Genomic DNA, 14,236 nt, shown 5'->3' on the forward strand with positions numbered 1-14,236 from the left:
ATATACAGATGCGGCATATACACTGATGTGAGGCATATACAGATGCTGCATATACAGATGTGAGGCCTATACACTAATGTGAGGCATATACACTAATGTGAGGCATATACAGATGCTGCATATACAGATGTGAGGCATATACACTAATGTGAGGCATATACAGATGCTGCATATACAGATGTGAGGCATATACAGATGCGGCATATACACTGATGTGAGGCATATACAGATGCTGCATATACAGATGTGAGGCATATACACTAATGTGAGGCATATACAGATGCTGCATATACAGATGTGAGGCATATACAGATGTGGCATATACACTGATGTGAGGCATATACAGATGCTGCATATTCAGATGTGAGGCATATACAGATGCGGCATATACACTGATGTGAGGCCTATACACTAATGTGAGGCCTATACACTAATGTGAGGCCTATACACTAATGTGAGGCATATACACTGATGTGAGGCATATACAGCTGCTGCATATACAGATGTGAGGCATATACAGATGCGACATATACACTAATGTGAGGCATATACAGATGCTGCATATACAGATGTGAGGCATATACAGATGCGGCATATACACTGATGTGAGGCATATACAGATGCTGCATATACAGATGTGAGGCCTATACACTAATGTGAGGCATATACACTGTGAGGCATATACAGATGCTGCATATACAGATGTGAGGCATATACAGATGCGGCATATACACTGATGTGAGGCATATACAGATGTGAGGCATATACACTAATGTGAGGCATATACACTGATGTGAGGCATATACACTGATGTGAGGCATATACAGATGCTGCATATACAGATGTGAGGCATATACACTAATGTGAGGCATATACACTAATGTGAGGCATATACAGATGCTGCATATACAGATGTGAGGCATATACAGATGCGGCATATACACTGATGTGAGGCATATACACTGATGTGAGGCATATACAGATGCTGCATATACAGATGTGAGGCATATACAGATGCGGCATATACACTGATGTGAGGCATATACAGGTGCTGCATATACAGATGTGAGGCATATACACTAATGTGAGGCATATACAGATGCTGCATATACACTGATGTGAGACATATACAGATGCTGCATATACAGATGTGAGGCATATACAGATGCTGCGTATACAGATGTGAGGCATATACAGATGCTGCATATACACTGATGTAAAGCATATAACAGATGATCTATATACACTAATGTGAAGCATATACAGATGCTGCATATACAGATGTGAGGCATATACAGATGCGGCATATACACTGATGTGAGGCATATACAGATGCTGCATATACAGATGTGAGGCATATACACTGATGTTAGGCATATACACTGATGTAAAGCATATAACAGATGATCTATATACACTGATGTGAAGAATATACAAATGCTGTATATACACGGATTTGTGACAATCAGTTTATCTATATAACATGCACTTACACATAATTATTAATGCCCCCCTAATACAAGTTATCTTTGACATTTTTTCCTTAAATAACAATAAATAATGTTAAATAATGTTAGAGTATAATTGGTCTGAGGTAATTCATTATAAATGGACTGATCAATAATCACTAACTGGAGCAAGCGTCCTGCTGTGGTGTGGAACAATCACTCAGCGGCACAGAGTTTAATGCTATCATTATTATGCTGAATGTATGTTATAAATAATAGGGGGAGGTGTACCAACCTTGGAAAGGGATAAAGTGGAGAGAGATAAATTAGCAGCCAATCAGCTTGTGTCATGTTACAGGATGTTGTTCAAATGACAAAAGCGGATTGCTTGGTACTTTCTCTCTCTCCAAACGTTTACAGATCCGGCCCATAGTGTAATGTGAACCCTATGGGCAACTATAGTGGGTGAATAGGGCTTGTGAGACCACACTGTGACTTTTTTTGGACACGCCTGATGTCACATGTCTCTTGTCACCTGACTGCTTATCTAAGCTTTTGTGTCGTCTGTGTAAACAGAATAAGCTGGGGTAAGGGGAGGGAAACAACAGCACTTCTACTGAGCAGTTAGCCCGGCACACGCATTGTACCACCATCATATAAACCAGGTAAACTCCACCATACAGCACATCATATAAACAAGGACAAGTCATGTGATAACATTTTATAAATTGATATCCTAAAATCCAAATAGAGGGGAAATAAATATGTACGGGTTTAGTTCATTAAATAAACAGGGAAAAAATGGCAAAATCTAGGAATTAGGAAGTCGATATCACCAAATGTCTTCCCCCACCCTTAGCCTGGCAGACCTTTCTTTAGCACAGGTGTATCAGTCAGAATGAGATCTACCTGTGCTTCTGTGAGTATATCCTGAAAACTGGAACTGTTGGTTGTCCCCGAGGACGGTAGTTGGGAAACACTGTTCTAGAGCGGGATTGATCAACTCCACTTCTTGAAGGTCTGTAAAAGAATAGGTTTAACAAGTTTGGTGCATGAACTATGTTTTATGTAGAAGTGCGTTTGGCACCACAAACTGTGACGGGAACCGAAACTCATTCCTCTGTGCTGCTGGGGAACTTGCTCCTTCCACTATATAACTCACACTCCTCCCCACATATCATGTCACTGCCTCTGTCACACCCAGCCCTATCCTCAATGACACATCCCTCTTCTCCTGTATTCCTCTGTGCTGCTGGAGACCTTGCTCCTTCCACTATATAACTCTCAGCCTGTGGCTTCCTGCTGCCTCTACTCCCCTCCTCACATCATATCCCTGCCCCTGCCACAGGCCAGTGCTCACTGACACATCACTCATCTCCTCATATACTATGTGCTGCTGGAGACCCTGCTCCTCCCACTATATAACTCTCAGTCTGTGGCTTCCTGCTGCCTCCATTCCCCTCCTCACATCATGTCACTGCCCCTGTCACATGCAGCCCTGTCCTCACTGACACATCCCTCATCTCCTGATATACTCTGTGCTGCTGGAGACCCTGCTCCTCCCACTATATAACTCTCAGTCTGTGGCTTCCTGCTGCCTCCATTCCCCTCCTCACATCATATCCCTGCCCCTGTCACATGCAGCCCTGTCCTCACTGACACATCCCTCATCTCCTGATATACTCTGTGCTGCTGGAGACCCTGCTCCTCCCACTATATAACTCTCAGTCTGTGGCTTCCTGCTGCCTCCATTCCCCTCCTCACATCATGTCACTGCCCCTGTCACATGCAGCCCTGTCCTCACTGACACATCCCTCATCTCCTGATATACTCTGTGCTGCTGGAGACCCTGCTCCTCCCACTATATAACTCTCAGTCTGTGGCTTCCTGCTGCCTCCATTCCCCTCCTCACATCATATCCCTGCCCCTGCCCCAGGCCAGTGCTCACTGACACATCACTCATCTCCTGATATACTATGTGCTGCTGGGGACCCTGCTCCTCCCACTATATAACTCTCAGTCTGTGGCTTCCTGCTGCCTCCATTCCCCTCCTCACATCATGTCACTGCCCCTGTCACATGAAGCCCTGTCCTCACTGACACATCCCTCATCTCCTGATATACTCTGTGCTGCTGGGGACCCTGCTCCTCCCACTATATAACTCTCAGTCTGTGGCTTCCTGCTGCCTCCATCCCTCTCCTCACATCATGTCACTGCCCCTGTCACATGAAGCCCTGTCCTCACTGACACATCCCTCATCTCCTGATATACTCTGTGCTGCTGGGGACCCTGCTCCTCCCACTATATAACTCTCAGTCTGTGGCTTCCTGCTGCCTCCATTCCCCTCCTCACATCATGTCACTGCCCCTGTCACATGTATCCCTGTCCTCACTGACACATCACTCATCTCCTGATATACTATGTGCTGCTGGGGACCCTGCTCCTCCCACTATATAACTCTCAGTCTGTGGCTTCCTGCTGCCTCTACTCCCCTCCTCACATCATATCACTACCACTGTCACATGCAGCCCTGTCCTCACTGACACGTCACTCATCTCCTGATATACTCTGTGCTGCTGGGGACCCTGCTCCTCCCACTATATAACTCTCAATCTGTGGCTTCCTGCTGCCTCTACTCCCCTCCTCACATCATATCCCTGCCCCTGCCACAGGCCAGTGCTCACTGACACATCACTCATCTCCTCATATACTATGTGCTGCTGGAGACCCTGCTCCTCCCACTATATAATTATCAGTCTGCGGCTTCCTGCTGTCTCCATTCTCCGCCTCACATCATGACACTGCCCATGTCTGTGCTGCTGGGAGAACCTGCACCTTCTGATAGCATAACTTGTGGACAGAAGGTATGTGTATGGGGGGGAGGAAGGGAGGGGCTCATGTGTTCTCTCTTCATATGCCCCTGATTGATGGACAACATTTTACCAACATTATACAGTATACAGCAACTGTAAAGTATACAGCCTCATGTTTCAAACTATCTCGATCTTGGTTCCGACCCAGGACTGGTGCTTTTACATTAAACACGGGTCCCCCATTATGCAAAGCACAACCTGGGTTTACTGTAAGCCTTCTTATAAGTTATAACCCAGGTTGAATTGCTGGGTTGGTCTAAGCTTTGGTGCTTTCATACCGCACCTCGACACATCAGCCACCTGGCAATAACCCGGGTCCGAGGTGCGGTGTGAAAGGGTTATATTCTACTTACTGACCGCTAATATTGTCAGATATTCTTTTGTTGATGTTCGCTTTATTTGACAACTATTCCCTGGACTAGTGGGTTATGGTAAAACTCCCAATGATGATATAAGTAACAATGGCAGCCACCCGTATTATTTATATTGCTCTACGGACTGTAATTATGCAGATTTCTATAGAAGCGGAAGCTTCTTTCTCCAAATTGTTATTATTATTTTATCTGATGCAGAACAGAAATATGGAAACGGTAAATTCTGCATTATTATACAGGGGGAGGAAACGCCTCTGTACAATGTTACCGCTTCCACTGAATAGGACGAGAGGAAATGATAGTGACAAAATAGCCAGGTATAAGCAGCGGCTTAACTCGTTCAACAGAGAGGGATCGGGAAGAAGGCTCCTGTAGTTATAAGGCACTAGCTTGCTGGCACCAGTAGTGCACCAGAAAGAAAAAAAAAAAAAACTTTATTACTCCCCACATACCACTCCAGGATTGCGAGAAGATCCCAAGAACTTCAGCTTGGGCCTACTCTGTAGTCTTCATTGTAGGGTGGTCCCGCATGAGAATGGCTGTCCCAAATACCCTGAGGAATTCCGTCCCATTCTGGATAGACTAGGATTGAGTGACGTCATGACAGGTGGACTCCAATCTAGTGGTGGATAGTGGATTCTTCAAGGTGACCCCTGACTCTTTGTTACCCAGATTTTTCCTCTACCACCCTAAGCTGCGAGTGCTGGCTTTGTAGATGCATGGTATGTTGCTTTAATAGAAAGAGCACTGGTTATTCAGGAAATGAACCTGCAGCCGTTTTTCAGTGAGTAAAGATACACTTTTGGAGTTCTCCAGAGCCTTGTGGTGATTTGTGCACAGTCCACTTTATCTTTATAACTACTGTCTACACTTATTTTTTCTTTTAAATTATTCCCCCCCCCCCCCCCCTGCTATCTGGTATATGAATAACATGATATGATCTAATAGTGTAAAATTGTCAGGCTTTAATTATCGCAGGGCTGCGAATTTGGTGGCCGTTTGCAAAATGATTGACAGGTAGCGGCTGTTTATAGGCGGCACCCGGCGGTTTTCGGGAGTGCCCCGGAAAAAGCAGGCATACAGGATCCATTGTGACGGGCCGGTGTTTACCTGATGGAAGCAACCCCCTGGTTAAATCATACCTCCCAACTTTGTGTGTGGATGATTTTTGGGGGGGCATAACCTAGGGATACGGGCCTATTTCCGTAAAGCCACGTTTTCGCCACTGTGGGGGCATGGCCATTGTGGGGGCATGGCTAGTGGCTCTCTGAGCTGCTGGCTATGTCCCTAGCCCCTCAGGCTGCAGAATATGGGCTGGGAAGATAGCGACAGGGGGTGACAGGAGGAATCCCAACTGCCCCCCCCCCCCCCCCAGCCGTGGGACACTCCAGGCCCCAGGAGGTACACGGGAACATCCTACAAAAACAGGATTTTCTAGATGAAATCTTACAGGAATGGATTTATTTTTACAGCATTATTGCCCTAATTTTTTTTTAACACGTGAACAACACTTCTTTTATTAAATCCTCAGTGCACAAACTGAGTGTCTCCACCATTTCCAGCAACCGGCAGCCATGTTGGCCCTCTGTGTGGTAATAACATGACCATTAGCAACATAGCCGGACGGTGTTGAATTAATCTCTCAGAACACTGTACACGTGCCCAGAGGCCTGGAGATCACAGGATACCTCAGATTTTCAGTCATGTATATGAGATAAAATAAATATCCCTTTCCCAGCGGACAAACTGCTGACCATAGCCTGCAACCAGTTCATCAAATGCATCATTTCTGATAACAGAACCTCTAGTGACATTCGCCTCGGGCCTCACAAGTGTTCTGGAATGCAGCCTGTGTAGGCAGTGCGCGTTGAACACAAAGGCAGTCTGGTCAAAAGGTAATCTAATCAATACGCCTCCTTTTTCTGGTTAATTTTTATAATTTTCAAACAACTCCTGAAGAGGCTGCTTTTAATCTGTTTGACAAAACCGGACTTGTAATTAATTGTATTGATTAAAGATAAAGATATGAGAAGCTTTTCCCCGAAGTAAACACTGCGGGTTGGAATTGTCTTATTTAATCACATTGTACAGTTTGCTAAAACTAACCCGTTGGAACCCGAAATAACACCAGCGGATGGATACAACGGCTTTTCATTAACAGTGAGCTAGATGGTCCTTTTTTTTGCTGTATGTAGAACAATGTCCAGTATTGAGGCCTAAAAGTCAATCCCATTTCTCCAGGTGAATCGTCAACAGAACGCAATTCACATTTGTTGACGGTGGGGTGCAGTATTGTGCAGACTCCGTGTTGTTCCACTAGAGAGGCTTCATACGCTGTACCAAGATGGCCACCAACCTATGCCATCTTGTTGCTTTGTTACGGAGCCACAGGGTGTCTTACACTTAGCTCCAGTGAGATCTCAGTTTACCTGGCCTTCCAAATGATATTACAGCATCCTGTACTGCTACCCGCAAACTGCATACACTCACCAGCTGGTGAGCTGTATAATACCCCCAAGCTCTGCTCCATCCAACCAGTGTGTGTACCAGTGAGTACAGCTGTACCCATTATTTCCTAAATAAACCACTTCACTGGATGTTCTATGTCTTAGGGCCTCCGTTGGCGTGTTCAGAAACTCTGCCACATTATCAAGCCTGTAGACACATATTTCCAACAATATTTGTGGCTAAACCAGTGGTTCCCAAACTTATTTGGTTCACGGGGCACTAGAGTAGCAGAATTTGTTTCACGGCACCCTTAGGGAAAATATTGAAATTAAGTATATTTTGTTTATTTATCATCCTTAGGTTCAGTAATGTGGTGAGGGCCAGTATTCATATTTTATGATTGACAGCTACTTTTCTCTACAACATTAACCGTAAAATAATTTTATTTGGTGTGTGTGGCATAATAGTAATGGGCACTATAGTGTGTTGTATAATGTGTAAAAGGCATTAAGGTGTGCGGCATAATATGTAATGGGCATTATGGTGTGTGACAATGTGCACCCATGTCAACTGTGCAAGGTACTAGTTAAAGTTTGTGCTTTGTCATGAATTTTAAACATAAGTTAAATATTTATTTCCAATGGAGAAAAAAATAACCGTTTTATACAGGTGTACCGACATTACAACGACCGATTCTATACATGGGAGTGAAGCGGACTGACGTGGACATGCAGCAGCCAATATCTTGGTCTCTAGGCCACCAATCGTTAAATAAAAAACTTGTTGTATTATGTTTCAATTAAACTTAAAATTTGAATATTTATAAATTCTTAAGAATCTGCAACAAAAATACCCCCCCCCCCCCCCGAAAAAAAATCAAAACCTAGAATTTTATTTCGTTAACCTGAAAGCGAATTTGCGTCATGCACGTGAGGCGGTTCACAGTGGCTGACGAATAGTAACGGGCCTATTACGGAAAGGCAAACATGTCAATATTTGCTCCTGGCGGTTGACACAATTCTGCAACAACAGGTTTGCGATCGGCCTAAACATCCCACAATAACTGTGATGTTTTCACTTTGGTGTTGTCAGTCCTTATATTTTATGTTTTTTGTTTCTGTTTACTAATTCCTAATAGTAACGGGGTCTATTTACTAAGCCAGATTTGCAAAGGGTATCGGAAAAGTTGCACACCAATACATTGGCCAAGTTCCGGAAAAAAGTCAGACGTTCCAGCATGCAAGTTTGAGCGAATTTTTCAGAAGCCGCTAAAATCGTCTCTCATTGCATCCTGGCCGGTATGTCTGTCTAGTCGTCAGAGGCTGACATTGAATTAACAGATAGATGTTGGGTCGCGCTACACTGACCTCTAGCTTGGGTGTTTGGACGTAAAAATATGTAATATATTTGGCTTCTTATGATACTAAATCATAGCAGATATTGAATTGAGTGATTGATGTCAGTAAAAGTGTTCTCTTGGTAACACTTTTCTGAGACATCAGATTCTCTTACTAACGTTTGTCAACTTGGTCATTGAGGTGCGTGAGGCTGAATGATGGGATTCGGGTCACCTAAATACATCCCTTCCCACCTTGTGGCTGGTTAAAGCCCCCAGGGTCAGGGCCGCCAATTGGGGGGGGTGGGGGGTGCTGTGGGTACAGCTGCCCCGGGCCCTGGCCTCTGGAACACGGCCAATTTAACCTAGGACGCGGCCAATTTAAATGCTGCATCAGCTTTTGAGCCAATTGGAGCTCGCGTACCGGTGCTGCACCAGCCGGTGCTGCATTTTAATTGGCCGCCGGCATCCTGAGTTAAAGATGCCTGCACTCCGGGACCTCCGGACTGCAGCTCAGCGGAAGAGGCGATGGGGGAGCAGGAGCCGGGTTACGGTAAGCCAAGTGAGGAGGGGCCAGGATTGGAAATGAGTCCCTGGCCCCAAAATTACTGACGGCGGGCCTGTCCAGGGTCATCACCTACACGTCTGTAAGGTCTCCCTCTAATTCGCGAAAGTAGGCAGCGATGAATTTAGGCTTTATTTAAAATTAATTGTAGTTCAAAAATTCTCAACAGGATCCATAAAAACCACTGACATGTTCGACGCGTGCGACTGAAGCTGGGCCAAATGATTAAACTTGTGCCCTTTAAGCAATGTACAGAAAAGAAGTGTTCTGTGCAGCTGCGTCTCACCGAGCACGGCGTCCCATCTCACGGTGACACTTCCTATAAATCAATTTACAGTTATAAATTAAATATATTTTAGATTGATACATGTTACATATTATTTTCAGCAAGAGGGAAGACAGGATCAATAAGTGTAGGCATTGATTGGCCGGGTGATTTATGGTGACGGAAGTAAGGTGAGGCCCTGAATGCTATAGGGTCGGAGCGGCAAAGACTTCAGCGTATCGTTCATGTGATGAATTAAACATATAACCGGGAGAGAACGATGCAGAACCAACAGTACACAGTAGGTTGTGTTGTATGTGTATATAGATGGGGTGTGGTGTATTAGGTCAACGCTAGAAAAAACTAGACGCAAGCAAAACAGCGACACGGAATAGGTGAATGAATGAAAACGCCGACATTGGTTTTTCACATTTCTTTGGTGTCAATGTCAACACCTGGGCACGTGGACCCTCAATTATACCCCTTTAACACCAAAAACGCCTGTTTTTTTTATCCCCGCTTCAAGCTGGGTGCGACCCGGCGTTTGCTCCCTTTTACACTGCCGCATCCCCCAGCCGCCACTTGGAGATGACGTCATCTCTAACCGCCGATCGTCGCCGCCGGGACCCGGACCGCTGCACTGGGGGCAAACCCAGCACTAAGGTAATCTGCTGGGCTGCCCCCCAGCCCCCGTGCCCCCCCCCCCCCCCCGGCCTCGTCCGGGAGGTGAATGGATGCAGCAGACAGGCATCCATTCACCTCCTCCACTGTAGCGGCTGCTGTCTGCAGAGCGTAGCAGACAGCAGCGCAGGCTGTGTGTACCCCCCAGACGCTGCGGTCTGCAGGTTGGACGTCCCCCATTTATGTTAGTCGGATGACCCGTCTTGCAAGCGGTTTCTAGCGGAGGCACATTATACCACACAGCTAAAGATTTAGTGAAAGTAATCTGCCGCTGTGACAAGATCACGTTTGCGCTCTCTATTTCCCCCGTTGTCGCAGCCTCCGCAGAGGGGTGTTAGAGCGATGAAATGCACAAAGAATTACAAAGACGACAGATAAGGAAATGCAGGATGCAGAGGGACTGACAGGAGAGCCAGAGGTGCTACTGAGAGACGGTCACGTTGTGCCGTGAAGCCCCCTTAATGTAAATGTGGGGCGACAGGTGCTTCGTACAGACTCGCTGAGCCGCCAGAACGAAGCACGACCGGAGAAAAGAGATGCCTACAGCACCAACATTCATAGAAAGGAACTCTCTTAATCCTCCCTTTTATCCCCAAGACTCTGGCATCAAGGGAGACGTAGAAATAATCTCTTTCTAACAGCAAATATATAAATGAACACAAAGTAAACATTGTTCTGACGGTGCTGTGATATACTAGGAACTGTAAGCAGCGTTGTCATTGGCTGCTGCCCGGTCCTCTCTGACGCCTCATGTTCCGGTGAGAGAACTGCATGTATAAGGCACCAACCACTCAGCATTAGCAATTAAAGAAGTTCAGAAACATTTAACCCCGCCATTCCGCCATCTGCCTGTACGCTAGGCCCCACCCCTGTGAATAAAGTTCGGCGATAACGAACGACTTCGAGGAGATAATTTGCCTTATCTCTCCCTCTAATAGCCTCTCTGGGGGAAGCTGTAAATGTAGAAATGACCACTGCTGCGTCAACCTTTTGCATATGTCAACTTTTGTCAATGGCAATTGTGTGCATTTCGACAGTTTGTCAATTTAGACAATAAGCATATCCACCTTTTGGTGTCAACCTATTGACAATCATCCTAGACATTGCTGGTGTCTGATCTGGCAGACGGCGGGGTGAGGACCCGCACGCAGGGAGAAGGAGCGGACAAGCTACCGCTGCAGCTGCCTTTCTCCCCCGCTCAGCACACAGCACTGAACAGCTTGTGCAAGGATGGAGAGACAGACTGCTACAGCGGCAGTTAGTTCTCTCTGCCCCCTGCAAACGGGGGAGGGGGGCGGGACTTTGCCCCTTCAACAAACCCAGGCAAAAAGTTTCCATCCCTCTGCGCCACAGAAAAAAATGTTGTTATTAAAATAAAACTTTTTTTTTTTTTGCATTTTAAGCACATGCACAAGAGAAACTCGGACTGGCCAGCCCGTCGGCAAACCTCTGTTTACTGACGCGCCAGCCTGTGTCGTTCAGTAGCTGTTGCCCCCATGACCTTTAAATAATTTATATTGACAATACACATCATCTATATATATATATATGCAGGGCTATTTTTCAGCAGGCTCCAGCAGGAACTGAGGCCCTTATTCTAGTTCACTCTTTCTGACAAAATATTTCTTAGATGGACAAAACCATGTGCACTGCAGGTGAGGCAGGTGTAATACCCCACCCAAATCTAATTATCTCTGCACAAGTAACACCTGCCTCACCTGCAGTGCACATGGTTTTGTCCATCTAAGAAATATTTTGTCAGAAAGAGTGAACTAGAATAAGTGCCACAGTTCCTGCTGGAGCCTGCAGAAAAATAGCCCTGTATATATGTCTAGTGTCCGTGTGTCTCCGAAACACTGCCATCTGCTGGCAGAGAGTGAAACTACATCTCTTTCTCACACATGCACAAACACAGAAGGTAGCAGACTAGCTTTCAAAGCTTTTGCTTTGAGCGGGTTTACTAGCTGATAAATAAGGCCTTAATTGATCTCACCAACTTCTGTGATGAGTGTAGTGATTGGACAGAAGTTACTCCATCCAATCAGAGTTCTAGACACTAGATTATGGTCATTAGAGAATCGCCGGATTGGAATTGCTGATGAATACCGGGGTTACATCACATCAGAACCTCAGAGTAAAGCTATTTGGGAGGAATATATAATATAATACGTGTGTTTTCAGCGCCGTTCTGGCTACAGTTGACCTGAAAACGCTTCTGGAAATACTTACTCTAGAAATAACCCACATTATTCTGGCTAATACAAGCCTCCTGACTCAGTCTGTAACGTAAATAATATCTCTCAATGCAGCGTAATAATGACACAAAGGCGGTAGTATTTCCTTCTGTGATATACACACGCTTCCCCGTCAAGCTACGTGTTAATCGATTTTTAACCCGTCCATACTTGGATAGTGCTTAGATGTTAGCCCCAGTACAGATGTAGCTTGGGGCCGACGCTGTCATGGCTGTGCAGAGGGCGACTAATGTGATACAGGGTTGGGGTAATTCTTTCCAGGCGCCAAGGTTACGCCGGACAGCCCAACACAACATTTTTGCGTAACTTACAAAGGTTTGTTTTACCGAACGGTCCTAAAAACGCCATAATAATGTAATGGGTGAACATTTATAACCTGGAAATGATGATTATTATTAATCTGTATTCTGTTAGGGGTATTTATCAAAGCTCAGAGGGAGATGATATTGTGGGGCAGATTTATTAAGTTCGGTGAAGTGATAAAGTGTCTGTTTTTTATCACCGGCCAATCAGCTCCTAGCTGTGATGGCTTGGTTTGAAACATGACAGGTAACAGCTGATTGGCCGATGATAAAAACCAGACACTTTATCACTTCTCCGAGCTTAATTAATCTACCTCTGTAAGAGATAAAGTGCCAGCCAATCAGCTGCTGCCTTGCATTTTACAGCCAGTTTGAAAAATGGCAGTTAGAGACGAGCTTGGAAAATAGTGGCCTTTTGCAGGAGATATCTGTTATACAGGGTAGGGGTCAGAGGGTCAATAGTAATAAGTTTGACAGTCCATAGGGCGATCACTCTCAGTCAACAGGCCATAGGTCGACATGGCCAAAAGGTTAACATAAGCGATAGGTCGACATGGGAAATGACATGAAAAAATGTTGACATGAACTCACATTTTTTGTTGTCTATATTGACATAGTTTATTAAGTTGACCTTTTTCAAGTTTTAACCTACGGCCTGCTGACCTCCCGGAATGGCCGGAGTGTCCTGAAAATCGGGTCCCCCTTCCAGCCCCCTGGAAGGGTGGACAAGCCTCCTGCATTTAGGGGGGCCCTGCATCCACCCCCTCCCCGAAGATAACGGCATTTACAGGAATGAGGGCGGGGCTTAATGACGGCAAGTCCCTCCCCCTGGAAAACCGCAGAGAGTCTCTGCACTTAATGTAGGCAAGTATGATAATATGGGATCCACCTATTGACTTCCGACCTTATTGCTGCCTCCCGTTATACGCTCATTATAGAGTCACCCTTGAGACAGACAATATTACTTATATAACAAAGCTCTTATACTGTATCATGTATTACCCTTTTACATTGGTGGTCATGAACCCTCTTTGTCCCACTATTTACCTATTAATAAATATGCACCATAAACGCAATGATATATTATTCTCTAACTGATCAAAGTGAAGTTATATTTAATCTTGCAGATGATAATATAAAAATATATATATGATGATCTCTTTTCTCAGATCTCCTGATCTCTCCACAAATAAAAAGTACAGTAAATACAAATGTCCTCAGAAAGCAAAGTACAGTATATAGCAGTGATGTCTAACCTTGACACTCCAACTATTGTTGAACTACACATCCCAGCATGCCCTGCATCAGTTTTAGCATGGCCAAATAGTAAAACTGTAGCAGGGCATGCTGGGATCTGTAGTTCAGCCAGTGGCGTAACTACATTTTGGGCGCCCCCCCGCCGTTAAAGGGAGGGCGCCCAGCCACTCACCCGCCCCTCCGCCCGCCCCCCCCCCCCGCCTGCCGCTCCCCCAGGTAGCCGTCAATGCAGGTGGGGGGGGGACGCTGCGAGGCGGCTGAGGGGACGGACGCTGCGGGGGACACAGAGCCGGCAATTACTTACAGCTGAGCAGGGCAGGGGGAGCCGGGAGCTGTCACTGTCAGTACGTAAGGAGAAAAAAAAAGCCCATACAATGAATCGGCAGCCTGTGATTGGCTGAGCGCTCTCTCAGCCAGTCAGCAATTGGCTGA

At 45.6% G+C, this 14,236-nt stretch overlaps 1 protein-coding gene across 19 annotated transcripts in view; it reads right to left on the reverse strand.

The window, feature by feature from the left end:
• The window catches only part of TENM4 (teneurin transmembrane protein 4), a 929,900-nt gene that overhangs the window by 276,018 nt on the left and 639,646 nt on the right, over positions 1 to 14,236 (reverse strand). For 13 of the 19 annotated variants that reach the window (XM_083170223.1, XM_083170225.1, XM_083170235.1 and 10 more), the window contains one exon: positions 2,358 to 2,468. The exons of the other annotated variants lie outside the window; for them this stretch is intronic. In XM_083170223.1, the coding sequence (XP_083026349.1) occupies positions 2,358 to 2,468 (111 nt within the window). The remainder of the gene's footprint in view (positions 1 to 2,357; positions 2,469 to 14,236) is intronic. 19 annotated transcript variants of the gene reach the window in all.

The sequence above is a fragment of the Crinia signifera genome, chromosome 2 (genome assembly GCF_055691185.1).
Source record: "Crinia signifera chromosome 2, ASM5569118v1, whole genome shotgun sequence".
Taxonomy (NCBI): Eukaryota; Metazoa; Chordata; class Amphibia; order Anura; family Myobatrachidae; genus Crinia; species Crinia signifera.